Below are 27,709 nucleotides of genomic sequence, written 5' to 3'. Positions count from 1 at the left end.
GATCCCTCCTCACTTTAGGAGGGGGGGCTCCTGTACAAATGAAATACAAATTTCCTCATAACTCGAGAGCTAATCAAGCAAATGAAACCAAATTTGGCATGTGAAAGTTTTCGAGGGCAAGAATATTTTCTATGGTGAATTAGGACCCTTCCCAACTTTAAGAGGGGGGGCTCCCATACAAATGAAACACAAATTTCTGGATAACTCGACAACTAATCAAGCAAATACAACAAAATTTGGCATGTGGGTGTTTCCGGTGACAAGAATTTATTCTATGGTAAATTGAGACCCCTCCCCTCTTTATAAGGGGAATTATAACTCCTCTCCTCTTTAAAAGGGGGGGCTCCTGTACAAATGAAATACAAATTTCCTCATAACTCGAGAGCTAGTCAAGCAAATGAAACCAAATTTGGCATGTGAAAGTTTTCGAGGGCAAGAATATTTTCTATGATGAATTAGGACCCTTCCCAACTTTAAGAGGGGGGGCTCTCATACAACCGAAATACAAATTTCCTCATAACTCTAGAACTAATCAAACAAATGGAACCAAATTTATCATGTGGGTGTTTTTGTAGGCAAGAATATTTTCTATGGTATATTTTCTATGGATTTCCCCAGTTTAAGAGGGGGTGGGCTCCTATACAAATGAGAAACAAATTTCCTCATAACTCGAGAACTAATCAACCAAATGGAAACAAATTTGACATGTAAGTGGTTTTGGACGCAAGATTTTTTTCTATGGTGAATTGAGACCCCTCTCTTCTTTAGAAAGCGAGTTATGGCCCACCACCCTTTTAAGAGGGTGGGCTTCCATACAAATGAAATGCAAATTTCCTCTTATCTCGAGAACTAATCAATCAAATGGAACCAAATTTGGCATGTGGGAGTTTTAGATGGCAGAAATTTTTTCTATGGTGAATTACGACCCCTTCCCCTTTTAAGAGGGGAGCTCCCATACAAATGAAATTCAAATTTCCTTATAACTTGAGAACTAATCAAGCAAATGGAACCAAATTTGGCATGTGGGAGATTTTGGAGTTTTGAATTCATTTTACGATAGTTAGAGGCCTCTCACCCCTGTGGTAGGGGGATATGGACTCTCATACAAATAAAACAGAAATTTTTGCGAAACTCAAAAACTAATCGAACTCGAGAAATTCGAGACTCTTCCATAAAACATTAGTCAATACAAGACCACAAAAACTATCTATAGTAACACTAGATCATTCAGGACGAGACGGTCGCGAGTGTTGCCGGTGACCCGCCGTCGGAAGCGCCGCCCACTGGGGGGCTTGCAAAATTCGAGATTGTGACAAAGATCATCCGAGATTCATGATTTATGTACAACACAGGTTAATTTGTGGCAATACGAAGTTTGTCGGGTCAGCTAGTTTTAAATATTTGGCAAAAAAGCCATGTCGCGGTCCCCCAAGGAACTCCGAAATAACTCCGGGCCATAAGACATATGGCCATTATCTATAGATATTATGAAAATAGAAAAGATTTTCGGGAAATCCCCCAAATTTGGTGAAAAAATATTGGAAAATAAAGTTACGACCATTTTAGTAAATTTTGCGGTGCTAAAAATGATGTAGACCTTAGAGGGATTAACCAAGCTAGAAGATTAAGCATATCGCTCACTCAATAGCGACTATAGCTAAAATAAATGCAGTGCGGGTTATACAACAAACACCCGGGCGATATCACAATAGATCTAACTTACTGGTCGCAGTGATGAGTCCATACAGGAAGCTAGAAGATCCGGGGTCATTTGGTTTTCGACTCCTGATGTTACAACAGTAGTTTTAGACAAAACATTGAATCATACGTCTTTGTTTTTAATGTTATTCGCATATTATTTTTACTAATTAGTTATCCTTTCTGGTTCCACTTAATTCCTTGGAATGTTTTCTTCGTTACATGCTACACAGCTGACCTGGTCGTTAATAAGAAAAAGGATTGATTCATACAATCGTCATGCTCGTCATGACTCTGCTAGTATGAGAATAGATTAGATTGGGAAGCTGTCCATAATCCATCTCCACGTATGTTTCGTCACCACCATGAGGATGTATCCTACGTACTCCGTGAGAATCTCATTGTTTCCGAGCACGTCTGTTGGCCACTAGATTCTGCTTCAGTGTCCTGTTTGGTTGCATACTGGCCCGAGAAAATCGGAATCCTTCTCGGAAGCGAATCCTTCTGATGATACTTTGGCTGGCATTGAATTTCTTAGCGATATCATAATCGGACAGCCCTTTAGGTTTGCCCCAATCGTTTTCAACACCTTCAAAAATGCAGCTTTCGACCCTTTGTTCCACCACGATGCTCGCAATGATTCTGTCGATCGATGGTATGTCGTTCAAAGAAATGTATGAGAATGCTGCACATGGTCGATTTAACCAATTTCAACGAACTCGTGATTTTTGCACCTGACCACGTGAGATTTTCGTAGTGGGTGCCCAAGAAAGATTTAGGTGCCCAAGAAGGGTTTAGAAAGATTTCTAAAACAAATTACTGTCTAAACATTCCAGGAGCTAGGAGTAAAATAAACAAAACGTCCAGGCATTGAATTACTTCAGCTTTATTCCACAATCACAATCACAAAAATGTTTACGAAGCTAACGCGCATGTATTTGTGTAGGACATCATGACAAATGTTATTCTGCAAAATTTCTGCAGGTCAGGCAAGTTTTCCTGACTGTAGAATAACGACAATGCCTTGCGTGAGTTATTTTCATTTATGAATGACGGAAATTAAAACGATTAGTCGACATTTTCTTCTTCGTCGCACGAAAAAACGTAGGAAATTTGGCTGGTAGGTCTTCTTTAATGATAATAAGCATTTAAATAGATCTCAGCTCACTTTGATTGAACGCGTATGATAGATAACAAACAAAAATATTAGGGAATAACTAGTTTTGCATTGTGTGTCATAAAAATGCTGATATTTTTAATAATTTGTGTTGGATAGGACGGGAATAGGATATTACGACGAAGCAGTAACATACCCTAATTGAATCAAATATTTTCGGAGTTCATAAAATAAAAATCTTGTGACCAGATTTGAAAATTGGTCCAAGATTTCTAAATTTTTGAAAAAGTCAAGTTTTTTTCAGTCCAATAGACCGCTGGATATCCACTCCAGTGGAATTCAAAGGTTTACTAATATCTGCGAATCACAGGACCTGAGGGAATAGTTGGGTTAGAATACGGTTATAATTGGCTCCTATTGTAGCATGGTTCGATCCGCTGATCTCACAACTCGGATAAAGAGGAACGTTATAGAAATTTAATAAACGTTGCCATTGAAGCTCTCCCTTACTGAATTTACCGTTTTTCTCCTTCCTTTAGACAATGAAGTCTTCATTACGCACCTTGAGCTAGTACCACGCTGATAAATTTGGCATGGAAAGAGGCTAAATTGTTGGTAAATGCAAAACTCAGTATGATGAAAGGATGTGGGCTGTGCTTAAAGCGGCACACTGGCCCACTGCCCGAATGGGACGAGGTTCCCATTTCCCTATCCTCTAATCTAGTGTAGTAATCATCAATTACCATAGTTTTAGTAATTGTTTACAGTAAAACAAATGTTTATTCAGTGAAAGCTTCACACAGTAGTACTTATGAACATTGAAACGGTATTCAATATAATCATGTTGATATAATTTCATTATGTATAACTTTCGAAACAAGCTTTGACAGCACTCGTTTGCAACGAGAAAAGTAACAAAGCACAACATGAAGATGCATAAAATGTGAAACAATGTTATTATTCCTGCTTCGCAGTAATCGCCATTCATCGCGCACACATCCGTGATGATCACCAATCAGTCGGTGTTTAGATTATTTATCATTCTGAGCCGTGCAGCACTCGTCCATCATAATTATAATTCCAATTGATCATCATTCCAATGCTAATCCAGAGTTGTTACATCGCATTTAAATTCGGCCCTCTTGCCGGCATTTTTCCATCTCCTTCTTCGACAAGACAGCATACAAAGCAACGAAACGAAGCGGAGATTGTAAATCCTTTTCGCAATTTCTCGCCGCTGTCTCGTGAGGCATCCGAGCGGACTGGCTGATGCAAAACATTTTACAGCTTGTAGTTACACATCAAAGTCTTGAAAATCATTTTCGGTCTGCAGCAATATACCTTACTATACCAGCAACGTAACAGCAGCAGCTTTCTCTGCAACTGTGTAAGTCTTTGCCTGCTCTTCGCCTTCGAGTATGTTTGTGCAACTCTTTCCGAGAGCTTACCCAAACATACACCACGTATACACATTCATAGGCTATAGCGCAAGCAAGAATTGTATCAGTAGCGCCAGCCAATGTCAACAGAGAGAAACAATAACAACAACAACAGCAGCAGCAGCAGCAGCAGCAGCAGCAGCAGCAGCAGCAAAAAAGTTGCTTACTAACAACAACACAAAATGACTGCGAGCTTTGCCCTTTCATTAGGGCTAGCCCGACTGTTCGGTCCGTCCGTCGAACGGTCTGCGGGACCGACCGTCTGGGGAATTTGTTTTGGCTCGCAGGGTGAACTGTAAACAAAATTCAAACAACATAAGTGTTTGCTGTCAGTTTGCGTCGAGCATCAGATTCCAAACCCGAGTAGAGCACCCGCAATGGTTGGGGAGGACGGTTTTTTGGTTTTTGGTTTTGTTATACATACTATATAACAAAAAAAGGTAGAGATATCGGTGAAAACACTAACGAAATTGAACCGAGCTCCAGAGGGTCACGTCTTTATATACTATTGAACTCAGTTCGACGAATTGAGCAAAGCTGGTGTGTGCGTATAGAGGTGAAATATTGTCGTCCGCTTCTCCGAGATGGCTGAACCCTTTGAAAGGTGTAATAGCCTCCAGGTTAATCACTATTGAGTTGCTTTCGGTTCGACGTCGTTCCATTCAAAAGTTACAAGAAAAAGTGCACAAGCACCTTGTTTGTGACACTAAACTTTCTCTCAGACTGCTCAATTAATTTTAACGAGTCGGTAGCGAATCAAAAGGGTCATTACTGCAAAGATTTCTAGCTAGTTGTTAGTTTGGATACAGCAAGGTGTTTTTTTCAAGAGTTACAGTTAAAAGTAAAGTAAAAAGTGACTTTAATACGAAATTAATAGTTAAAACTTTTTTTTTTAAAGCTGGTTCGATCGATTCGCATGTAGATATGTACTTTCATTTGAAGACTATTAAGAGGGAAATGAGTAGTCATTAACTTTTCGAATTTCGAAAGCAGTTTTTGGGTCCAAAACAAAAGCTCTGTTTTTTAAATGTATTCACTGCATTCTTTTTGCCAGTCTGAACACAGAGAATATGTTTTCATGAACAATATGAACAATATTACGAACATGAATATGAATAATATTAGGCCTTTCAAACTCTGTACATTTACAATAATAACTAACATATAGCAAATTTAAATTAACATATTTTTAACTAAGAAACACACATTATAGTATTTGTTCAAGTCGGTTTTAAAACTAATTAAATGATTAAGTTTGAATAAATTAATTAAATTTAATGTTCATTAAACGAATAAGTTGTTAAAATAATACGTTCCCTCACGCCCACACTCCTTTATTAATATATGAGCTGCGGGGTCGCGTGCTGTATCAAGAATTTCTCCACACTGTTCTCGGTCCAGGGTTGCTCGTCACCAATTCCTTGAGCTTTTCGTCACACGCAAGTCGGCTTCAACCTGACCGAGTCATCTAGCACGTTGGGCCCCTCTATTCCTGGTGCCCATGGGGCTCTTGAAGAAACATATTTCACTGTACAATCATTCGGCATCCTTGCGACGTGACCGGTACACCGTAGTTGCCAGACTTTCGCCAGATGTACGTTGGGAATCACTCCAAGTAGTACCTGCAGCTCATAGTTTATACGGCTGCACTATTCTTCACGTACACGATTAAGGGCTTTTAATTTACATTTGAATAGTTAAAGAAGCATCAAAATGCTTTCTGTTTTCTCTGTGACATTGGAACCATAAAAAATAAACTTTTTCGTCAGAATCTTTAAAATAGCTGCAGGAATCTTAAAGATGTTTTGACTAATGCTAATAATTCAACGAATTGTGATACTTTTACTATTTGTTTATGAGGCGTTTAACGTGGAATAAAAAGCAAAATTGATTAGAATGCGACTAAATTCTGGGGGCGTCATTTTAGGGATTGCGTGACCCTGATAACTGCTTCTGAGGGGCATATTTAAATATATTGATTTGGGGGAAGTTATTTGAGACGTCTATTTCACCTATTTATAGCATTGCCACGTCTACAACGTTGAAAAAATTCCGTCTTTTTTCCAGTGTGTCGATTCCTAGTGGTCGACAACGGTTAGCATAAGATGACAAATGCTTTAGATTCTGCCACGCCAGAGACCTGAGAGCATAGTGTAAAAACCTAACCTGTGCTATACTGCTAAAGATCGGTTAATTCAAATATTGGCACATAAATCTACTTCTAATTACTTGCTGAGGTCTCCAAAATGGAGGGAACTAGAGAAAAATATAACGAACGGGTCAATGAACTCTCTGGCGATACTCATGATAAAATCGAGGTTTCTGTTAGCATGAACTATGATGTATGAATAATTATGCTTAAAGGAGAGTTGTAACATATACCGAAATCTCTGATTACTGATACTTTTTCGAGTCGCTCTTCAGATGCCGTATAGTTCCATAGTAATGGATTGTTCTCACGTGTAAAAGTAACCACAACACATTTTGATATACTGACAGTCGGCAGATTTCGTAAGCAGCTTCTAATTGGTCCAAGAGTCCAAGAACCGTTGCAGTTCAATGCAGTCCGCTACAGTTCGTAAGAAACAATTTTAAATCTTCAGCATGCATGAGTTTACGGCTAGATACTAATGGGATATTGAAGTCTGCTTTATTGTTGAAATATAAGGAGAACAGTAGCGGTCTAAGATTGCTCTCCTGAGGAACACTGGACTCTTCCCAATTTGACACTGAGTAAATGATCAACTAGGTACTCATATTCATACCAATCAGTAACATGAATTGAAGCTCCAAGACATTCAATTTTAGCTAATAAGAAAGTATGATCAATGCGATCAAACGCAGCCTTCAAATCGATGTAGATAGTGTCTACTTGCGCGTACATGTTTCTAATGCAGTGGAATGTAAGCTGAAGTAAGTTTGTCGTTGTTGATCTACCAGAGTATAAATCATGCTGATCCGCAAAATTCACGTAATAGGACATTTCATACTAAAATCTCAAACAATTTTGATCCAGCAGCGATGCAAGGTTATTCTCGATAGATAACTATATTGGTGTTACTTGCTTTTTCACACACACGAACAGGAAAAAATATTTTATATTTTTCCATAAGGTAGAACATAGTTTTTCTGCCTTAGAGTTTTCCGCCGCCACGAAAAATTTAGTGACAAACTTTTTGCAGGTACCTAATATTTTTCTTGGATTTCAGAGGAAATTTGTTATCATTTTTATGATGTTTTCCTAGGAGTTTTTTGGAAAAATAGAAGACCGCGAACTTTTAAATATTAGTATCGTCCATTAACTATACCAGCGTATCATATTTCATGAAAACTGGAAATACGAAGGCTGACCTTTGGTGTCAAATGAGACGACAAATTATAGGAAATAAAAAAAGTCTACCTGAGTCTAAAGATGTTATGCAATCTTAAGTTTTATTAGATTTTTCATCTCTCCAAGCTCCTGAGAAAACAAAAGACAAATTAAATACAATAAACCTACAGTTAAATTTCAAATTTCACAAACATTGTGACAATTCCATAAATCTATTTGGCTATAATCCTCAATCCGTGCCTTGTCCAGAAAGCGTGTCCCAAACTCGAATTGTAAAACATTCAGAATTTTAAAAACTAAGCTAATTTCGGTAAAGGCAAGTCCGCGTGAAGGAAGGGAAACCAAGGCCACGCGTGCCACGTAGCTAGTGTGTAGTAGCAAAATGTGCCCTAAGGGGAAGTGTACATAAATCATCAACATCAGGTTTGTTTACTGATGCAAACTACTAGTGTTGCAAGATGGTCTTGTTAAGACAAATATAATTTATTATGCTTATCCAAATAAATTTATCAATAGTATCAATCTACCAAAACAACAAAAATCAAAATTTACGGCTTCTGTTCTTAAAGTTTAAAATAAAACGTTTTACATTCTTCCACAGATCTAGTTAGATAAAAAAAGAAAACAAACACAACGCAATATTTTCCTTTCGGTTGGCATTCTTGTGAAAATTTCTACCACAAACATCACGCCTAATTTCAGTCCAGTGGCTAGCCCACACAAGGCAAACCAACAACAAAACTTTCCATTGTCGTGTGGAAATCCTGCACCTTTTTGAATCGATTGAGTCATCGCATGGCGCGTCCCCCGGCTGTACGCCGTTGTACGAAGGTATCAATCGACAAAGCAGTAGCAGCTTCCCGACGAAAAAAATTTGCGCACTATTTTTATTTATTTTTTCCCGTATGCTCACACGCACACACTCGCACCGCGTTGAGATTCATTCTCGCGTTTTCGATTCTTTTCCCTGCTGCTGCTGCTGCATGCAATCTGTCGCGTAGAGTATAGAGTACACATCCATTCAAACGCACACAACTGCACAAGCAAAAACGCGAATCGATTGCAGAGCTGTTTTCGCTTGTTTCCTTTTTTTCGGTGGCGTTTCGTTCGTTCGTGCATACCGACACAAACACCACTAACCATCCAGAGGTTTCGAATGTTTCTCGCACACGTCAAAATTTTCTCGGTGGTTCTTTTCTCTTCTTCGCTTTGCTTGCTTGCATGACCTGAGGACTGAGGAGTGTTGGTTGCGAAAAAAAAATCCTACATAAATTTTCTGGGCCAATTTTCATGCAACGGTCAAACCGGGACGCTGACCAACAGTGTTGCCCAGTCTAAATGGAATGAAAATTTTAAATCCGACATTTGAGCATCAAAACAACGTTGCTGCAATCAACAGTCGCTTTGTTGACGATTATTTTGATAATGGGTTTTTGTGGGCAGTGTCGAGAAACTTACCTTACTAACATCATCATCGCCATCTTGATCAATTTCTTCATTGTCTAATAACGTTGATACCTTCGGTGACGGCTGCTTGTGTTGTTGTTGCTGCTGTTGGCGCTGCTGCTGCTGTTGTGCCTGTAGTAGTGACTGTTGGTTTAACTTTTCCGTCGTCGTCGAATTTTCCTGCTGCTGGTTCTGGTTGTTATCCTCATCGCTACTGCCACTGCTGGCAAGGGTATTCAACCCAGCACTGGACAGAACCGAAACCCGCTTCTTGTTCACTAAACGCGACGGTTTACCGGGAAACTTTGATTTTCCCATCGTGGAAAACGGACGGGCAACAAATTCTTACACATTACTTGCTTTTCAGCTCTTGTTCTCTTTGCGATACGTTTTCCTGCAGCACTTTTAAATTTTTCCCTTTTTTCGGGCGCGCTCCTTTGCCTTTCACACTGCGTATCCTCGCTTTTTTTCAGCGATCTATCCTCTCGCTCACACTACCGATTCACATTTAAATTTCTAGGATCTTGAATGACACAAACACGTACACCATCACAGTAAATGATGATCGGCTGGGTGGTAAGGGGACGCACTATACATGCAAAGGACCAGAATGTGGTTCATATCACACGCGACAAGTACTTCCAAAACACTACCGAACCGTACGAAAGCACTTCACGAACTGAGCTGAGCGTGCCGAGCGGGTTTGTTGAATGACAGCCGAACATAAAAAAGATGGTTGTTCTGTTTGCATAAAAACATAAATATTGCGCAGCCCTGATACGTTTGACACAATCTGCTCGAATATAACAGAATACGCAATACGCGCACGGTTCAGGAAAACTAATAAAAACTATTGATAAATCCAATTAATATACTTTGTTTTTATTTTTTGTTTAACCCCAAATTGCACAGCACTTGAAACACTCAGTTAAAAATATAAAAATTGTTATTTAAACATCTCAATTTACGTAAAATTATGTAAATAATAAGTATTTAAGGCCTTTTGATGATATTTCTAAAGAAACAGTCCGAAACTGGAACTCGAACATCTCGACAGGGGTACAGGTATACCCGGTTGATCAATTGAGGGTTAAGGCAATAAATATTGTCTAGAAAGGTATCTAAAACTGCAATATGAGCATTCGATATAAATAACGTAACTCGATATATAACATAACTTTCACTTCAAACCGAGGTCCTAAGTTGCGGACTTAACTTTCATTGCAGTATGACCTCGTATCACTGCAGAGCACAAATCATTTCTATCTATGACGCAATTCCGTTATTTTGAATTTCAAATTTTAATTAACAAAATCTTTTCTCATTTTCCGAAAGTTTTACCCACTAGCCGCCATTCGCACGTAAAATGGTGGATGGCGGCTAGTGCGTACAACTTTCGGAAAACGTTAGCGTGCATTTGGCGACTTTATTCACGCCAAGTTGATATTGAAGAAATATGATATGAAGAAAAGGTTGTCCGGGAATTTTAGCTGAATTCAATCTATTAATACAGTAGAATCAATATATATAGAATGCCAGTGTCGCTGCAGTGCTCGCGGTAAACATCACACATTTGAAAATTATGTATTTACATTTACGCATATGTGTGAGTGCTCGATTCGAAACGGGAATCTGATTGTCAAACTGAAAAGGCAACCCAATAAAAAATCCTTCCTGCATTTTCGTAAATCACGTAGGATAAATCATACGATTTGGTCGTTTCGTGGTATTTCGTCGGCGGGAAAATTTTCTATTGGGCAATTGAGCTTGCTGACGTTTACAGTACGCACACATCGCCGCGCGATTTGTTGTTGCTGTTGTTAGATTTTACATTGATTTTACACGTTTGTTTTTGTTTTCCCCCGGTTATACCCCGGTAAAAAAAACATATGTTTGAGTGAAAAACAATAAGTGTTTGTGGCCTTTTGCACTGGGCTTAGCAAGCTCTGTTTGACAATGTTGCTCCCGTATCCAAGACGCGAACCAGCAATATGTTTGCCACCAAAATATCCATGAAACACCAGTGACACTGGCATTCTATATATATTGATTAAACTATTAATATGGACAAATATATTTAAGAGTGTAGCATATACGATTGAAATTCGAGCAGTTGCATCAAAGCTGGCTGCAATCAAATCTCGCGATAGTTTTCATTAGGCCGTATGAAAAATGCTCCTACACGATTTAATCGGGAAAAGCAAAGTAAACTGTTTGATTCATACGGCCTTATATTATAATACACTCAAGTCGCTTTTTACGCGAAGGATACGTCCCGCGTAAATCAAAACCGCGTAAATTCCAAAATTCGTGTAAAAAGCAACCGCGTAAATTCCGAAATTCGCGTAAAAAAACCGCGTAAGTTCCAAAATTTCGCGTAAAATTTTTTTGTGGATTTCAACACTGCGAAAAAATAGACGTTTTGAGCACATCCGCGTAAATTCCGAAAATCGCGTAAAAAACCGTGTAAATTCCGAAATCCGCGTAAAAAAAAACTGCGTAAATTCCGTAATTCTCGTACAAAAAAACCGCGTAAATTCCGAAATTCGCGTAAAAATAGTCGCGTAAAAAACAAACCGTGTAATAAGCGACTTCAGTGTATGTATAAAACTCTGACGAAGCCACTTTTCTAGTAAAGTGTATTGAGCTTTCTGACAGCTCAAGCACCCACACTAGCGAACACGAAATATGCGTGTGTGTATACATGATGTTTGCCTGAGTATAATATTCAAGGTGCGTGACAATAGCTTAAGTAGATTTCATAACTATTTCAATACTTGTTACTCAAACATTTAAGCAAACAGTTTGCATGTTCGATTTAGAGTGACTATATACAGAGTGGCGACAATGTCAAAATTGGAATGATAATTATCTGTCAGTGTCATTCCAATCGAGCAGATGACCTATCCAACGCGTATGCAGGAAAAAGAAAGAAAAACCTAGGAAAAACCGCATTGCATACATTTGGGATGACTTGTCGCCACTCTGAATATAGTCACTCTAGTTTGATTGACTCCCTTTTGACAATTCTCGCTGCTCGATTGGCTCCCACGATGGCTGCTTCCGCGTATCTCTCACCTCTGAGTATTTCTACATGAAACCAATAATATCGCCCATCCCTATAACAAAATATGTAAACAAAACTTGGTCGTATGTCGTATCGTACGGGCGTGAACGAAGAATAGTGATCAGGGAAATAACTGGGACTGGTTTAGCAGAATAAGCATCCATTTGGTTTAATTCTTTAATCATTTCGGAAAGGTAAGTACATTTTTAATATTTGAATACTTCTGATAATTCCACAAATTGATAATAGAGTGCAAATAGTATAAACTGAAGAAAACCATCAAACTTTTTAAGTAAAGCATGATGTTATATGCTGCAGTTTACTGTTAATTTGTGTAGTTGTATGATGTCATTTTGTTTGATTATATTCTTTTTTAGATTAATTTATAATGGATTCACTAGACGTAATTGAGAAGCGAATCGATAATCTGAATTCACTTCTCGGACCGATTCCGGCTAATGATAGTCAAGTAGAAAACTTAACCGATTCGGTACTATCGGCAGCCTCGTTTCTACCGTCTGCTAGTACTGGCCATTTGGTCGACGGAAGCGCTCGGGATAACATTCTCAAGATGTTCAATAAGAAGGATGATTTGGAAGCCTTGCTGGATCCTTCCTATTTGGACGAAAAACAGGACATACGTGCTAAGGAAATCTACATTAATACGATCGCAAACGACTTAGCCGGGTCGTTTGAAACCTTGCAGAAAATCAAAACCTTGGAACCGACACTTGGAGCCGAGTATTTTCGAAACCTACCGGATGTCAGCGATCAGTTGAAAAAAATGACGGCTTCAACGGCCGAACAGAAACAAGCCAACGATTTGCTGGAAGAAAGTTTGGTAATTGCAATGCAACGTTACAGTGAAATTCAGAGTGGTATCAAGGATTCACTGAGGGCAATGAACGATCGGTTAGACGCCATAGAGGAGCGACTAGCTGAAAGGAAGAAGCAAGACGACGATGTCTAGAGCGTTTAGCTAAAATTTGTTGTGCAGCATTATATTATATTTATATTCGTTTCTCTTCTAAGTAATTATATTTATTTCCAATGGATCAAATACAATAAAAAGGGTTTCATGGCCTCGCGGCGATTTAATAGATCAACCAACAAGGAAACACTTAGATTTCTGATGCGTAATTGGAACCATATGTATTGTCTTAGGTCTGAACTTACTAACATGAGATATATTTGCTATATAGAATAAACTGCTAAATATGCAAAATATTTTTTTTACTTTCTTTTTCGAATGTTATTCAAGAACAGAAGTTCAAGCAAATCATCGAAAAGGATTACAAAGGAAATAATCAAAGTGCTATTACTAGTAGTAGAATTATTTACTTACTATTATATCAGTTGCAAGAAGTTAAAATAGGCACATCCGCAGCGTAACACTGTTGAACCAGATTTAGCATCCCCTCCGATTCTTAAAGCAGTGATTCTTCCAAGTCTTATTTTTTAGATTTAAGCAATCATACGTGATTCCCAGAGGTGGGCACCGCTAACCGATATGTTAGCTTCGCTAACAGCTAAACCGCTAATTCAAAACGTTAGCTTCGATAACCGCTAACCGCTAAATTAACCAAAAATTTAGCGGAAGCTAACGCTAATCGCTAACCGCTAAATTGGTTAATGGCGCAAATTTAGCAATACTTTTTAAACACCAATTTTAGAAAAAACAAAATCTTCGTTGCAAAGCTTTAAGAAAAAATATATACAAAAATTGAAAAAATGTGAAAAAAAGTGAAAAAATTGCAGGCATTCACAAAAAAAAACTGTTTTGAAGAACATAACCACATTTAAAAATGGTGAAGTGGAATCATAGTTTTTTCGATTTTTCTTTGGAGTTTTCCATCACTGGAAAATTTTGTATAACATCTTTCCAAATTATATTTTTTCTGGATTGCCAATAAAATTTACTTACGTATTCACTTAAAAATATATGCTCTAATACATGCTTGGTTGCGTGCTTGAATTATCGAAGTAGTACAGGAGATCTCCGAATAAGACGATGAGTAATGCTGTCCATACACCGGCATTTCTCAGCTAGCTTTCGACCAACAAAACTGATTTTTGATATATTGTTTGAGCTCGTTATAAGCTTGCTAACTACCAAAAACCCACTAATTTGACTAAAAGAAAACTGATAAAATGCAGTGGACATGATAGCACCACTCACCACCTTATTCGGGGGACTGCTGTTTATGAATATTTTATGAATTCGACTTTTTTGGTCATCACTCAGAAATAACACTATCGTGAAATTTTAATCCCGAACAAGCACACAGTTATCAGTTTGTGCAATATTTTGGAAATGTTCCATAAGGTAGAGTATAGTTTTTCTAAGTTTACTTTGAAATTTTTCGCTTCCATGGAAAATTTTGTGAAAAACTGTTTTCCAGATAATAATTTTGCTGGATTATTGAGAAAACTTTGTTACATTTTCATAATATTTCTTCAAAGATGCTTGGTTCAAGACTTATGAATTTTCGAAATAATGTATGTGATGTATAAGTGAAATAAATAAATCGAAAAAATTTTCTTGATATTTTCAGAGATTATAGGTGATCGCACGTTTTTGAAATATTGATTTATTTTATGAGTCCTTTAACTGTGCCCACGTACAAAAGTTTATGAAGTTTTGGGACTCTTCGATCCAGGTCTATGGGTAATATTGATAGATAATTGACATATTCCAGCGTTACGGGAAACCATCCCTACTATGTACATCAGTTGCTATTTCATCAAATCCCTGGAATTCAAGTGGAAGATCATGTTTTCTTTAATCAACTATTTTACAAGGTATTTGCCAAAAAGCTGGTGAAACAGGAAGCATTTCTCACAGTAAAAATGGGTGCTTTTTTATTTTATTTGTCCCGTAACGCTGGAATGTGTCAATTGCTCTAAAGAAAATTTAGGAAATTCATATTTCAAAATTTTCCTTTTGCTAAAAAAAAGTTAGTGGTTTATTTAGCGGCACATAAATTTAGCGGAAGCTAACGAAAACGCTAACGGTTTTAAAAATTAGCGAAAACGCTAACCGCTAACCAAAATGTTAGCTGAGTTAATTAGCTGTTAGCGGATTAGCGGAATTGTGCCCACCTCTGGTGATTCCTATAGGATAGACTCCAATAGGATCGTAGCACTGACCTCGCACTGTCTTGTAACAGCTGGTTGTGAAGTCTGTCGTATAAAAACAGAAGGTCAAATTTCGATAACGGAATTAGCACCCAGGCTTTGCTTTTACGTGATTCCTATACAGCCCTTTATATCCAGTGTTTCACACACCACTTATTGATAGTGCGTTAGTGAGGTTTCAGGCCCTTTTCAGCGCCCACAAGAACTAGGGCATTTTGCAGGGGCCACTCTGGTCAGGGGCGGACTACGAGCGAAGGGGCCCAACACATTGACAAAGCAGCCTGCGGAATATGCATGAAGTCGACAGTCCACCCGAAATCCGCACACAACATCGCGTACCATTTAACGTAGCCTTAACCAGTTTAATCTGTTTTCCGGGAAAGACGTTTTCGTCCATGATTGTTCGTATCACTTTACCGTCGATTGTATCATATGCAGCTTTGAAATCATTGAAAAGAAGGCCGTGGAAACTTTGTGTTTGTGGACTTTATGGAGAATCTGCCGCAGTGCAAATATTTGGGTCGACCATGACCGTCCTTCAACGAAGCTGTATCCCCAATTCTTTCCATCAGGCAGTGCTAAGGAGTAGCCGTCTATTTCGGGCAATGACATTACTTGATGACCCCATTAACTTCGCCTATCGTTGGAACTGACACCTCCTCCGAGATTTTTGTACCGTCGAAATCGCCTTCCCTGCCGCCATGGTTCTCCGTCTGGCACCATTCTGGTTTTTATCCAAGTGCCCTTTCTACACCTTTCGCTTCGGGTTGGGGCATTCCGCTCTTTCAGGCAGCTGAGCTGGGCTGTGTCTTTCCACGCTCTGACGGATGGCATTGTGCATCTTCGTCGCCAGCGCAGCGTTTGAAGTACGATGCAGCTGGTCTAACAAGCCAATCGTCATATGTTCGAATCTTGGCTAGGCTGCTAGGCTTGGCTGCTTGCTATATAGAGCCAGTAGAACTTTTGCACTAGTCCAGTAATTGTCCTGTTCACCGGCTGGGAAGCCTAAAGAAAGGTCAAGTTTTTTTTTATTAGAGTGGTTTTTACCCAGAGGGTCATTCACCACAAGAAAAATCAAGTCATAGAAAGACGTTTAAGCCTAAAGATTTACTTTACATGTAAATTTTAACTATCAAGTAAGGCCATTGGTAGAATTAGCGCACAGTTCTAGGGGCAGAAATGCAATCAAAAATTGAATCGTTTGTTTGAGAAACCCCACAAACGCCATTTTTACGAAAATTGACTTTTTAACAGTTTTCGAATCTTTGAGGATATCTACACCTTCCCTCAAAATTCCAGACAAAGTTAGTTCTACGAACCCCTTTTAATTGGGGTTGCAAATCTCCGTTTGTTTGAGAAACCCCAAATATCCATGTTTCCGATAATCACCTGGAGCGGCGCTGCGATAGGTACAAAACTATCATTCAATATTTACGTGCAATGTTGAAAGCAGTATTCGGAACACAATTCAATAGTATAAAAATGTCTTCGGAATCGAAAAATTACGAAATTATTAAAAGTAAAAGAATGGCTTATAAAATCGAAAAGAAAAGGATGTTTTAGCTGAAAAAGTGATAGCTGATTGCAAATGTAGATAAGCTTGGATTAGTTGGTCGACAAGATAAACGTAAATAAACCATTCTTGTAATCTAGATACAGTAAAAACTGTAGCAATCTCGTTCCGGAAATTGACAGACTAAACTATCCGTGCGTTTCTCACAAAAGCAATAACCCACCATTTACTATACAATGTTAATAATAGCATAATATATAAATAAAAAAGGTTTAATCTTCTATTTATCTTTTTTGTTAACTCGTTGCTTTCCATAATGTGAGTAATCCGTCGAGCACTCCTGAGCAGGGTTGCCACATGCACAGATTATTCTGTGTTTAACAAATATTTGAAAGAAATCGCCTGTACAGAATCTGTATGCATACACATTTTCGCCAAATTACACAGATTAAAGAGATTTTTGAGCTTTTACATGAGAGTGAAAGAGACGGAAATAGTCAGCAAAATGACTCTCTATCTCTTTCACTCTCATTGTTTTGCATTGGACAGATTTGTGCACAGATATTTTTCCTCGCCGTACAGATTGTCAGATTTTTCCAATAAAAACACAGAATTATATGTGGCATCCCTACTCCTGAGTAACTGTCAAATCAATAGTTTATCCATTCTAAATATTTAAGGTGTTGTTCACGTATCTGAATTTCTTTTTGGTATAACGTAATTTGAGAACAGACCCTTGTCCTCAGATTCTGCTCCATAATCACCGTACGGTTATTATCCAAGATTTAAAATGTTTAATTACTACTAGCACAGTATCAAGGTATTCTATTCAATGTGAACTCTTGTTACTCTGGTCCATTTATGATATTCAAAAACCGCCGTTATTCAATTTACCTTTTATTTTTTTATAGGTAACTGCAAACTATGATAAAAATTCCGATTAAAAAAGTACAAAACTTTTTCTAAAACTTGTATTATTCTACTTCAGCATTTTAGGATTTTAGCAAAAATCCTTCTTCATTACTTTCCCTTACCGTCCCTTCATCAATTGTAGAATCATCGTTTCAAAATAAATATTTATATATGCCTGACCGCATTTCAAGGTCATGACTAAAGTCTCGAGTTTGGTCAATTTTCATAGGAACGGAGCCTTTCTCCGAATAACCGCGCTGAGAAACGCGGACTAACACGCTTTCGGACGAACAGCGTCACACGCAGTACCTTGCAAGTCGTAAGGGCCTGCATAGTGTCGTCGTCCTGAAAGTAAAAAGACGTTAGACTAAAAACTTCTCGGTCGGTGGTTTCTACAGTAGGTGTAGGAAGAGGCACATTGTGTGTCTAAAAATAGAACAACCCATGTCGCGCTATGGTTAATAAGGGGGGTTGTGCAGACTTCTTTTGTCCAGCGCCTCTGTGGTTCAAAGGTACACGGGTACCAGTGAGCGACACGCCCTGGCAGGTGTTGTGGGTTCAAATCCGGTTATAATCTCTGATTACAGCTTGGTTCGACCCATGCACCTTCCAGCATTGGACAAAAGATAGGAGTCACAGCGACAACTTGTTAACCATAGCTACCTATTACCCCCCCCCCCCCTTCCTTTCCACCCTTCCCCTTCATTCCCGAAAAAATCCTTCTTCATTACTTTCCCTTACCGTCCCTTCATCAATTGTAGAATCATCGTTTCAAAATAAATATTTATATATGCCTGACCGCATTTCAAGGTCATGACTAAAGTCTCGAGTTTGGTCAATTTTCATAGGAACGGAGCCTTTCTCCGAATAACCGCGCTGAGAAACGCGGACTAACACGCTTTCGGACGAACAGCGTCACACGCAGTACCTTGCAAGTCGTAAGGGCCTGCATAGTGTCGTCGTCCTGAAAGTAAAAAGACGTTAGACTAAAAACTTCTCGGTCGGTGGTTTCTACAGTAGGTGTAGGAAGAGGCACATTGTGTGTCTAAAAATAGAACAACCCATGTCGCGCTATGGTTAATAAGGGGGGTTGTGCAGACTTCTTTTGTCCAGCGCCTCTGTGGTTCAAAGGTACACGGGTACCAGTGAGCGACACGCCCTGGCAGGTGTTGTGGGTTCAAATCCGGTTATAATCTCTGATTACAGCTTGGTTCGACCCATGCACCTTCCAGCATTGGACAAAAGATAGGAGTCACAGCGACAACTTGTTAACCATAGCTACCTATTACCCCCCCCCCCCTTCCTTTCCACCCTTCCCCTTCATTCCCGAAAAAATCCTTCTTCATTACTTTCCCTTACCGTCCCTTCATCAATTGTAGAATCATCGTTTCAAAATAAATATTTATATATGCCTGACCGCATTTCAAGGTCATGACTAAAGTCTCGAGTTTGGTCAATTTTCATAGGAACGGAGCCTTTCTCCGAATAACCGCGCTGAGAAACGCGGACTAACACGCTTTCGGACGAACAGCGTCACACGCAGTACCTTGCAAGTCGTAAGGGCCTGCATAGTGTCGTCGTCCTGAAAGTAAAAAGACGTTAGACTAAAAACTTCTCGGTCGGTGGTTTCTACAGTAGGTGTAGGAAGAGGCACATTGTGTGTCTAAAAATAGAACAACCCATGTCGCGCTATGGTTAATAAGGGGGGTTGTGCAGACTTCTTTTGTCCAGCGCCTCTGTGGTTCAAAGGTACACGGGTACCAGTGAGCGACACGCCCTGGCAGGTGTTGTGGGTTCAAATCCGGTTATAATCTCTGATTACAGCTTGGTTCGACCCATGCACCTTCCAGCATTGGACAAAAGATAGGAGTCACAGCGACAACTTGTTAACCATAGCTACCTATTACCCCCCCCCCCCCTTCCTTTCCACCCTTCCCCTTCATTCCCGAAAAAATCCTTCTTCATTACTTTCCCTTACCGTCCCTTCATCAATTGTAGAATCATCGTTTCAAAATAAATATTTATATATGCCTGACCGCATTTCAAGGTCATGACTAAAGTCTCGAGTTTGGTCAATTTTCATAGGAACGGAGCCTTTCTCCGAATAACCGCGCTGAGAAACGCGGACTAACACGCTTTCGGACGAACAGCGTCACACGCAGTACCTTGCAAGTCGTAAGGGCCTGCATAGTGTCGTCGTCCTGAAAGTAAAAAGACGTTAGACTAAAAACTTCTCGGTCGGTGGTTTCTACAGTAGGTGTAGGAAGAGGCACATTGTGTGTCTAAAAATAGAACAACCCATGTCGCGCTATGGTTAATAAGGGGGGTTGTGCAGACTTCTTTTGTCCAGCGCCTCTGTGGTTCAAAGGTACACGGGTACCAGTGAGCGACACGCCCTGGCAGGTGTTGTGGGTTCAAATCCGGTTATAATCTCTGATTACAGCTTGGTTCGACCCATGCACCTTCCAGCATTGGACAAAAGATAGGAGTCACAGCGACAACTTGTTAACCATAGCTACCTATTACCCCCCCCCCCCCCTTCCTTTCCACCCTTCCCCTTCATTCCCGAAAAAATCCTTCTTCATTACTTTCCCTTACCGTCCCTTCATCAATTGTAGAATCATCGTTTCAAAATAAATAGTTTTTTGTTGTTTTCCAACAATAGTGTCGAGTGGACTTGTGGGGTTTCTCAAACAAACGATTTATTACTCTTAAGTTTTTGTTATCTAGAGTTATCTAACTACTGTTTTTACCTTAATTTAAAAATCAAGTCAATTTTTCTAGGGGTTTCGCCACCCCTAGACCCCCTCTTTTGTTACGCCATTGAGTAAGACGATTTGATAAATTACGGAACCCCACTGTTTCAATTATGTTACAGTTCTATATGTTTATGAGAGACTAAATACAAATTTTGCTTGAAAATTTGCAAGCAGTCATCCTGTAGAGTAGGGCGGGGCATAAGTGAGATGTTTGAAGTTGTCGTCAATTTTCGTGAGATATAAAGAAGGACAAGCACATTTAACTCATCTGCGGTAATAGTGTTTTGCAGAATAAATTCTTCTTTCTTCTGATCAAGTGCAGATTCGTACTTTTATCCCACTAGCGGGGCAAAAGTGCGAATACCGCGGGGCAAAAGTTCGAAGCTAGAATCCATAAAATTAGCCCAGCAGTAGCTAACAAAACCATATTATCTTCAATCTGCGTTATGTTTCGGTAAGGAATAATCTCAATTTGCACCTTTTCTACCATGCGCTGGTGTATTGCAACCTCTGTTAGATCGAAACTTTTCCAAACGTTTGTTTTTTGTTTCATCAGCGGAAACACATTGTTCTTCGACCAATATCTGTAGAGCACACAGTTTTCTGCAGATCTTGCATTTCTAGTATCTGTAATATAGTGTCTAAAGTTGTATATTATTAGCTATACATTTTTGCCTCGTCCATGAATCGCACTTTTGCCCCGTCCGTGAATCGAACTTTGACCCCGCTAGGCGCTTAACGGGGTTAGATTAAATTACGGAAAAGCGAAATATATTTTGTAAATTATTTTCGGCGTATTTTCAAAACAGATATGTGAGTGATGTAAAACGCTGCCACAAATTTTCAACAAGTAATTTCCTCCTGTTGATATCGTTTTTCCCGTATAACGACAAATTACATCAAAACCGCCCTAAAATATCATTACGTTATTTACGTTAGATTCAAGCTGTCAAAGTAGTCACCCATCCATGCCAATGTAGAAAATTTACTCGGAATCTGCACCGATAAATCATTGAATCGCACTTTTACCCGCATCGCACTTTTACCCCTCCTTACTCTATATGTGTATATGCATTATAGAGAGCTTGAGGCCCCAAAAGTTCAATATTTATTATCAGTAGAATAATTTCGGACGAAATGAAAGCCTTGCTTTTAAAATCATAGATTTAAGCTGATCGTATAAGTATTTTTCGGATGTCCCAAATTAGAAAGTAACCATTTAACCAAGTAGCATTTTTGTTGTATAATAGCTTATCAACCACATGTTCCACGGGAATTAGCTGTACAATAGTTGAATAAACTATTTTTATACATAAATATTTGTTGGGTTATTTAGAATTTCGGATTGTATGCACTTTCAAACGGTAATCTAAAGTCATTATTATCTTATATTCAGGAAGAGACATGATAGATGTTCAACAAATAGAAAATAACTGTTGATGACACTAATACTAGATAAATTACGATTTGCTTCCTGTTCAGAGGAAGCAAATTTTTCAATACTTATCGAGTAGTTGACTATATCACATTCATAAATTTAACAAAATTTTGCCGCGTTTTCGCTGAGCTTTGTTCAAATTTAAGATCCGAAGGTCATCTCATGTGTGACCCAAACGGGAACAACACAGATAACGCACTGGGGCAGTTCAGTTTGATACTGCTCAGCACGCGACAATGGCATTCCATTCAGCAGCTTAGCTCTCCTCGCCTTCATCCAGCTGACCGTAGTGATGTTCGTATTCATGGCCATAATCTTGGGCTACATGTTCCGAACCGGCATGACCCAGATCGTAACCATGTCCGCCGTGTAGTTTACTTTCGAACTCGCTGTGGTTCTCCAGTGTCAATCCATGGCCATGGTTGTGTTCCGTCTCCGGGTGGACAATCTAGGGATAAGAAAAAATAATAGGTTTAGTAAAAGTTAAAAGCTTTACGACTTAGGATAGATGTGATAAGGGCGCACAATACAGATTGTATTTACTTAGATATGGTCACTGGAAGTAAATCAGATAAACTCGATTAATACTTTTTGAAACGGTGGTTCTACAATTGAAGAAGGGACGGTAGGAGAAAGTAATGAAAAGTTTTTGAAAATGGAGGGGAAAGAGTGCAAGTGCGGGGGGAAAGAGTGGAAAGGGAAAGAGTGCCACATGCCCTGGCGGGTGTTGTGGGTTCGAATCCGGTTATAATTTCAGATTATAGCTTGGTTCGACCCATGCACCTGTTCAGCATTAGACGAAAGATAGGAGTCACAATGACAAGTTGTTAAGCGTAGCTACCAATAACCCCCCCCCCCAAACCTTTCCACTCTTTCCCCCCCGTCACAATTCAGGTAGTCGAAGAACACCAATTGACCAAACGCAATTCTTCCCAAAATAATATGTGACCTCCAATTGAACTAATTATCGCAACAAATGATATGCAATACAAGATCACAGATGCGTTTAACTTAAACTGTTTCACACACGCGGGCTGTTCGTCGTGCCCTGGCAGAATGCGACGCTTGGCATAATCTCTATCGGAACACTAGGCCAAGGCTACATGTAACTGGTATTAATGCAGAACATATCTGACCAAATACAACGCAGAGCTAATCAAGACCAAAAAAATTCCAGAGTTCAATTTTGCGAGAAAGTTCGGACACTGTAACGAGAGGCAATGCATTTTCAAAGAGCGATGTCCAAGGACCATAGCAATTGGTTTAGGGCTATAAAAAAGAGGATAGGTATCTCGCTGTTACCATCGGTGTAATCTGGGAAGTTCTTATGAATCTGCACTTCTCTGGTTTGACGATGACCGCTGATACAAAACGTCGGTAGGCAACAGTGGGATGGGTCGTCAAACGGATCAATTCTGCGTACTGGCAGATGGTTTACAGAAGCTTCGTTTAATTGGGCAATAAAATCTTCAGGCTCGTACGGCTTTCTACCCATCTTATTACAATAAACAGACGGAATCGTAAGGTCTGAGTTCATCAATCTGTTTTGTGCCAGGTTTATTCCAGGCATACTCCGAAGCGCCAGTGGTGAGTTAAGGCGGTGTTAATAGTTAGTTCGAGGTACGATGCTAACACGCTAGTTGTCGTACGTTCGATTCTCGGTTGGGAGATGCTGCTAGGGTCGATAGGACCGTAGCACTAGCCTTGCAATTGTCCTGTACTTTAATAGCTGGCTGCGAAGTCTGTTGAGCAAAAACACAAGCTTCGAAAACGGAATGTAGCGCCTAGGCTTGCTTTTTAGCCACCGTGGGTCTGTGTTTAATGACGTCGATCGGCTAGCTGTCACAATTGTGATATTGAGTTGGATTTCCGATAAGGTCGAGTCATTTTTCGACTTGGAAATTCTCTCGACCAACCACTGCACTGCACTGGGACAACGTTCCCCGTTGTATATTGTGAATACCTCAGTATATTGTGATATGCCAAATAAAGACCAATATGCCAAATAAAGGCCAATATGCCAAATAAAGGCCTTTTTAGAAGGAACGAAGAAGAAGGAACGCGAAACTTTGAACGCGTGTTTCTCATAACAGTGTTTTCAAAGTCGGTGAGCAAGATTTCTCGGAAACGGTTGAACCGAATCACATCAAATTTAGACATAAGTATTCTAAGGATATATTCTACAGATTAATCAAAGATTTTTCTTCATCGATTAATATTTCTTATTTTATTGACAAGTTAGGAGTGCAATTTATGCCAAAAATTGATTTTTTATGTTTAACCAGCCGCTATTTCGTCAAAAATGATTATATTGCTAAAGCTTTCGATCAATCTATAGATAATATATTTTATCACCGTTTCCTTTTTGGGTTTTCGATTTTCGAGTCCAAAGATATCGTGCTCACCGCAAGACGCCTTATTTTGGAAGAGTTCCAGGAGACTAACTATAGCAGCTATTTAAACAACTTTTTTCAAAAACAAAATATGTTAAAATACAGCCAAAAGCTACTGTATGATGTATAAAAATTTTCACTTTAATCAGTTAAAGGGTATTCTCTAGAAAAATTCTAGAAAAATCCTATTTTTTATGCCTCCTATCTGTATATAACCCTTTAAGATTTAAACGTAAAAACCAAATCTATTCTTGCCATTTATATATACGCTATTATTTTCCATGCAAAAGCCTACGAAAGGAAAAATACCATCGAAAGATTTTTTATTTGCCGATTTTCGTTAGTTCTAATGGAATGTAAGGAAGCGTCTGATGCGAAGCATGATTAATTAGATGAACTGGATAATTTCGATATAGACCAATAGACCAATTCGATATAGAACAATAAAAGAGGAAAATCGAGACAGAAAAAATGGAGAAAAAAAAATGAAAATGGAAGCCACACGAGATAACACGGAAAAGAAAAACAAAAATGGACAGAAAAGGAGGAAACCTAGGACATAATAATAAGAAGCAGAGAATAGACGAAATCGATAAACGGTAAAAAGCAAAAAAAGCCAAAAAAGGTAGAAAGCAAGACAGAAAAGAGAAAAACAAAAATATCTGGACTGAAAAGTGCGACAAAATGGAACAGACAAAGAGGAAACAGGGACAGAGAAAAGAAAAAAAAGCAAAACAAAAAGGGGGAACAGATCAGGACAGAAAAATAGGAAAAAGGAATGGCAAAAGAGGGAAAAAAGGAAAACGAAAGGTAAAAACGCGACAAAAAAGATGGGAAACGGGAGAAAAAAAGAGCGTAAACGAGGCAAAAAAGGAAAGATGGAAAAGAAAACAGAAAAACCAAAAGGGAAAAGAAGAATGGAAAGGGAAAAGAAGAATAGAGGAAAGAGAAAAGAGAAAACCGATAGAAGAAACGAAAAAAACGGAAGAAGAGGTCAAATCGGATACAAAGGTTGATTCAAAAAAACGCGAAAATGGCACAGAAAGAAGAAAAGCAAAACTGGAAAAACGGACCAAAAGAAAAGGTAAAACGGCAGAGCAAAAAGCGAAAATCGGGAAGCAAAAATTTTGGGGGAGCAAAGGGAAAAAAGAGAGTCAAAAATAGCACAGACGTGACAGAAAATTAGAAAAACGAGGTATTGAAAAGAGAAAAACGGAACAGGCAAAAATGAGAAGAAAAGGAGAAAAAAGAGTTAGGAAAAGACGAAAACTTGAAACGATAAAAGAACAAAGGGAAGAGAAAATACAGAAAACGGAAAAGAAAATAATAAAAATATGTGAAAAATAAAATAGAATACAGAACAGAAAATAAGATAAAATGGGTAAGAAACGAAACAATGAATAAGGAATCACAAAACATAAAACAAGACAGATGATAGAAAGAGGAGAAAAACAGAAGGAAGAAGAAAATAAATGTGAGCGAAAACCAAGAAAACGGAACAGAAAAAGAGAAAAAACGGAGCGAAAAATGAAAAAACGGGATTGAAAAAAAAAAACTGAACCGAAATGAGGTAAAACGTCCAAATTAGTTCTAATTCTAAAGTCTAATTTAATGTCCAACGTCAAGTTCAATTTCAACTCCAGTTGCATGTTGAACATGTCTGATTTTAGGCTCTTTTTTCAAGCTCTCATTTTCAAATCTAATTTAATTTCAATTTCAACATCACTTTTAAGTAAATTTAAGCTGTGATTTTAAGTTCAGTTTCAAATACAATTTGAATTCCGCCAGCTTAAAGCTTAACGGGAAATTAGCAGTCATTAACTTTTCGTCGGAGAGCCCAATTTCAGAAGCAGTTTTTATGCCCAAAAGCGGGATTCTGTTTATGAAAATGTAAATACTGCATTCTTCTTGCCAATCTGAACACAGCAAATAATATTTTCATGTAAAGAATTTTTGTTTCAAACAAAAAAAATTGCTTTTGAAATTGGCAGGATCGATGATGACTAATTTCACCTTATGAAACCTTTATCTTATTCAAGTGACAAAGAAAAACACTACACGATAGTCGCTGACACTGGTGATGAGCCACAGTTTAACTTACCTTTAGGTTGTGCTTCAATCCCGACACCTCCACCGGGTGCTTCAGGAACTGTTGGTCCTCCTTTTTGACGTAAACTGGAACGGCATGGAAGTGATGGAACTTGAAGCTCTGATGCGACGTTGCATGCTTGTGGTCAATGTTATGGTGGTGTTCGGTTTCTGCCACTTCCTCATCGTCCTGCCGGTGGTGAATGATACCAGCGAGGCAAACGGTGAACAGGGTCACGAATATCTACGATATATACAACATAATTCGGGATCAGATTACATCAATCGAACACTGATTTTCGTGCACATAGTGATTCATGTTTTAGGGGATTCAGAAGAACAGTCCTTAATTACACTTTGTTTATCAGAATTATTCACTCACAATCGATCGGAACATGTTGAAAATCCGCGGAGCGATTTTGGCAGGAACTGGTATAATTTCACAACAACGAACTCAGACACTGAATCGAGAGTGCTCACTTAAGACTTTCCGCAGCACCGCAGACTATAGGTAAATGTTAACGAAGCACCGGTCGGCAGAAGGTATGGTAGCAAAGTTACCACTGTTTAGTGCTTTATACTGGTGGCCCCCTCCCAGGCGGTGTGGGCTCGTATCACCACGAACCGTGTGGAGTGCGATGGATGAGGTTTTCCGATTTGGCGACCATATGTACCGACAGGTTGGGAAAATGGGAGGCTTTCGCTATGTGAAGTTGCACGTCAGGTTAGCATCGCATCGCGGCGACTTCCCAAACCTTACGCGAACGGAGTCAGTCATAGATGTGTGTTTAGTGAATGATGAATGGTGCTATTTTTTATTGTTTTGGACTATATACGATGTTTCAAAACAAAGGTTACCGTTATACATATGATTTAATGATAATTAAAATGAATACTAGATACCTACTATAATTAAAGTGGTGATACATTTTAGGCTCAAACCATATCACTTTCCTATTTAAAGCTTAATTCGAAAACTTTACTATTTGGGACATTTCTTCAATTGTTGCAGTTACAATTATCCTATCTAAAAGACGTCGAATCCGCTTAACAAACTCACTGTTTTTTTTATCTTATCCAAATTTGGAATGCTAATAAAAAAGACACGCTTGTATACAATTATTTTAGAACGTAAATTGAGTTTCCTCGTATCTAATGTTTTCGTTTATTTGATAATATTTACGGAGAAAAATTATTCCTTCTAGACAAAATGGATCAACTAAAAGTTATTTGGCTAAAGATATCTAATGAAAACGTACAAACGGATATCGGAGAATGGCGGAGGCGTATAAATCACAAGCTACAGGCACTGCTTGGAAAATCGGTGGGCCGGACACGTCATAAGAATGCCGGACGACAGACAGGGCGGA

General features: G+C 38.9%; 3 protein-coding genes across 3 annotated transcripts in view; 1 reads left to right on the top strand and 2 right to left on the bottom strand.

The window, feature by feature from the left end:
• Positions 1-9,673, bottom strand: part of LOC128744278 (histone-lysine N-methyltransferase trithorax) — a 103,464-nt gene extending 93,791 nt beyond the window's left edge. The window contains exon 1 of the mRNA XM_053841135.1: positions 9,044-9,673. Within this exon, the coding sequence (XP_053697110.1) occupies positions 9,044-9,349 (306 nt within the window). The 5' untranslated portion in view covers positions 9,350-9,673. The remainder of the gene's footprint in view (positions 1-9,043) is intronic.
• Positions 9,674-12,212: 2,539 nt separating this feature from the next.
• On the top strand, positions 12,213-13,305 carry LOC128743510 (uncharacterized). Its single transcript, XM_053840106.1, has 2 exons — positions 12,213-12,292; positions 12,476-13,305. The coding sequence occupies exon 2, from the start codon at positions 12,487-12,489 to the stop codon at positions 13,066-13,068; it is 582 nt and encodes a 193-aa protein (XP_053696081.1). The 5' UTR covers positions 12,213-12,292; positions 12,476-12,486; the 3' UTR covers positions 13,069-13,305.
• An 8,809-nt stretch (positions 13,306-22,114) lies between these two features.
• LOC128743869 (histidine-rich glycoprotein) lies at positions 22,115-26,736 on the bottom strand. The gene is made up of 3 exons (XM_053840552.1): positions 26,722-26,736; positions 26,353-26,583; positions 22,115-22,306 (listed from the first exon to the last, which is right to left on the bottom strand). The coding sequence occupies exons 1-3, from the start codon at positions 26,734-26,736 to the stop codon at positions 22,115-22,117; spliced, it is 438 nt and encodes a 145-aa protein (XP_053696527.1).
• Between the last annotated feature and the right edge of the window lie 973 nt (positions 26,737-27,709).

The sequence above is a fragment of the Sabethes cyaneus genome, chromosome 3 (genome assembly GCF_943734655.1).
Source record: "Sabethes cyaneus chromosome 3, idSabCyanKW18_F2, whole genome shotgun sequence".
Lineage (NCBI taxonomy): Eukaryota > Metazoa > Arthropoda > Insecta > Diptera > Culicidae > Sabethes > Sabethes cyaneus.
This window is presented reverse-complemented; position numbering and strand designations above follow the sequence as displayed.

Coding starts and splice junctions, on each gene's coding strand:
- LOC128743869 (XM_053840552.1), bottom strand. Junction 22,307..26,352: donor GATTGAAGCACAACCTAAAG/GTAAGTTAAACT, acceptor TCTTATCCCTAG/ATTGTCCACCCGGAGACGGA.
- LOC128743510 (XM_053840106.1), top strand. CDS start 12,487: ATGGATTCACTAGACGTAATTGAGAAGCGAATCGATAATCTGAATTCA.